Genomic DNA, 3179 nt, shown 5'->3' on the forward strand with positions numbered 1-3179 from the left:
GAAAATGATGTTGGACTTACTTATGTATCTTGTCGTGGACTTATTTATCTAGCATGTGTTGGACTTATTTATGTATCATGTCTTGGACTTATTTATGTAGCATGTTTGACTTACTTATGTAGAATGTATTGGACTTATTCATGGAACTGGTTCAATTTTCTAGAATGTTTGAGATTTGGAAATGGTTGAGAACATGTTTGAGAAATATTTGGATGGGACCCGAATAGGATGGCAAAGTCCGAGTTTTAGAGGAGATGCTGCCGAAATTTTATAAAATTGAAAGTTTCGTTTGAAGTAAATATTTAAAAAGATTTGGTTTTAAACATGATATATTTTGAGATTGATTTATTTAAAAGAAGGAATTATGTCTTGAATTGGAATTGTTAATCACGTCATACAATAACGTCACATACGAAAGTCATACAATATATAAAATATTCAAAGTCATACACTAAATTTAGTGTCCATCAACTACGGATTACTTGGACCACCACGTTGACGACATCTACTACGGCTGTGGCTCTCGGCCCCACATTGCTTACATCGCCTAGGACCACGCAACATCCGAGTGTCAATTTCATTCAAGAAACAGGTCATCCTTGGCCGACCTTTGGATACATGTCTAAGGAATGGATTACCTACGAATCGAGGTCCATGATAAACAGGCCATGTTGTTGGATTCCCGAGTGGCCTAAACCTAGCCCTGTACACTCGTCGAACCTGTTCCATCTTGTAGACATCATGTACATACAGTTGCCAATCAAGACGTTGGTTTGCACAACAAGCAAACACATGTCGACACGGAGCCGGTCAACTTGGAACTCACCACAGTCACACCGTTGTTGACGGAGGTCCACTGCATACTCCACACCACTAGGACACTCACGCACTTCGAATACCTCATTCTGTCGGTCAAAGCAACTCACTTGGATGTTACCTGCTGCCCGCTGATTTGCATGTAGTTTGGAGGTTACAAGCTCAGAGAACACATGTCCTGCATTAATTCGAGCCTCAGTCTCGGCTCTTTTTTGGGTGAACAATTCATTAAGCCTGTAAAATGTTGCCTTAACAAGTGCAGTGACTGAAAGATTGCGAGCCCCTTTCAGTACCGAGTTGATGCATTCTACTAGATTGGTTGTCATATGACCCCATCGATATCCCCCATCAAATGCTAAAGCGTATTGCTCACGCGGAATTCGATCCAACCAGTTGGTATAAGCCTCACCCCGCTCACGTAAACGCTGATAACGCGTCTCGTACTCGCGAACTGTTTGCGAGTAACCTGTCACATAAAAAAGGACCCACCATAAAAAACGTTCATCATAATAACTGAGTCCAGGAGTAAATGTAATCGTAACTATCATACCGATATTGACGATAAGCTTCTACAGATACGAAGCCTTGAATTTCCTTAGAAAGTTGGACTCTATGTGTCTGATGCAAAACATGTGGAATGCTCTGGGAGGAGACCAAGCTCCGTGACAACGAGCAATAGCAGACCTAATGGAATCGTGTCGATCAGAGATAAGACCCACACCGTCACGTGTCACAACATGCTGTCGCAAGTTACTCAGAAAAAAGTGCCAAGCCTCATATGTCTCTCCCTCAACTATCGCAAATGCAATCGGCACGATGTTGTTGTTGTCATCCTGTGAGACTGCAACCAACAAACAACCCTTGTATTTTCCATACAAATGAGTTCCGTCTACCTGCACTATTGGCTTGCAATGTCTGAAGGCTCTAATACAAGGGTAATAACTCCAGAAGACTCGGTGTAGCACACGAATATTAGGAACCAAGTCATCTCCCTAGTACGCAGGCATTGTTTCAAAATGAACAACTGCGGATGGCTCCTTGTGACACATGAACTCAAACCATATCGGCAAGGCTTCGTACGAAGCTTCCCACCCTCTGAAAATTGACTCCACTACCTTCTGTTTTGCCAACCATGCTTTGCGATAACTAATGGTGTAGTTAAACTTTGACTGTACTTCCGCAATCACTGATTTCACCCTAATAGACGGGTCAGCTTCTACCAATGGCTTTATTGCTTCTGCAACTGTGTTGGAATCCAGCTTCGAATGATCTTGAGAAATGGTGGCCCTAGTACAGATGTGACTACCATTGTACCTCCTTATCTCCCAACAGAACTTTCTGGACATTTTGCTCACCCTAATCAGCCAATCACATCTTGCACTATACTGGGTGCATTTAGCATAGAATGTCGTCGGTTCTGACTCATGCACCCAATAATCCACACCTCTGCGGATTGTATAATCTTTCATCGCCTTAATCACTGCCTCCTTAGAACTGAATTACATTCCCACAGTAAATTCACCATCCGGCATAAGGGGAAGCTCTGCGGCAACAACATCACAAATTTTAGACTTGTCAGAACTAATAATGTAATAAACTAATAAGCACAGAACAATGGAAAATGTACTTCTCAAAACCAAACTGCTGATCAAACCGGTCAAATCATTGGTTTAACTGATCTTCCCGGTCTTATGTAATTAAAAAATAAAGCATAGTAAAAAATTTTCACTAACAATTCAACAATTTTCGTCGCCTTCTGCGGTCTCACCATGAGACCGGACCGGTCTAAGATTCGGTTTACCAGTTTGTCGGACGAACCAACCAGTCCGGTCGAACCATCAAGTCCCGTCCTAATGCCCTACCCGGTCGGACCGGCCGGTCCGGTCTAGATGGGCGGTCCGGTCGAACCGGCCAGTCCGGCCCAAATGGCGCAGAAATCATACTATCACAAATCTTAATTTAAATTAACAGCGCACCTGCATTTACATATTGAAGAAACTCCGGTGCATGCATGGCCTCCAAATCCAACGATCGCATGAAACTCGGCTTCACAAATGGCTGCTGATTTGCTAGTGCATTTGCCACATTCGCCACATCTGCCACCATAGCCTCGTCAGCTTGATCTTCGTCTACACCCGGATCAACGACCTCGTAGTTACTTTCGAACTCTTCTTCACTATCACTGTTGTAATCTTCCAATTCAATATCTTGGTCCACTGCAGATTGCTCGAACTCGATATACAGTTAGATAAACGTCATTTGCGACCGACTTTCAAGATACACTGAAAACATTTCTTGCATGCTCGCTTCGTCAGTCACGTATTTCGTTTGAAATTGCACGAACCCACCAAAGACAGATATAG

At 43.0% G+C, this 3179-nt stretch overlaps 1 protein-coding gene across 1 annotated transcript; it reads right to left on the reverse strand.

The window, feature by feature from the left end:
• Window positions 1-638: 638 nt before the first annotated feature.
• Window positions 639-2285, reverse strand: LOC112721102 (uncharacterized). Its single transcript, XM_025772174.1, has 3 exons — window positions 1932-2285; window positions 1487-1808; window positions 639-1282 (listed from the first exon to the last, which is right to left on the reverse strand). The coding sequence occupies exons 1-3, from the start codon at window positions 2283-2285 to the stop codon at window positions 639-641; spliced, it is 1320 nt and encodes a 439-aa protein (XP_025627959.1).
• Between the last annotated feature and the right edge of the window lie 894 nt (window positions 2286-3179).

Source organism: Arachis hypogaea, chromosome 11, assembly GCF_003086295.3.
Source record: "Arachis hypogaea cultivar Tifrunner chromosome 11, arahy.Tifrunner.gnm2.J5K5, whole genome shotgun sequence".
Classification (NCBI taxonomy): Eukaryota; Viridiplantae; Streptophyta; class Magnoliopsida; order Fabales; family Fabaceae; genus Arachis; species Arachis hypogaea.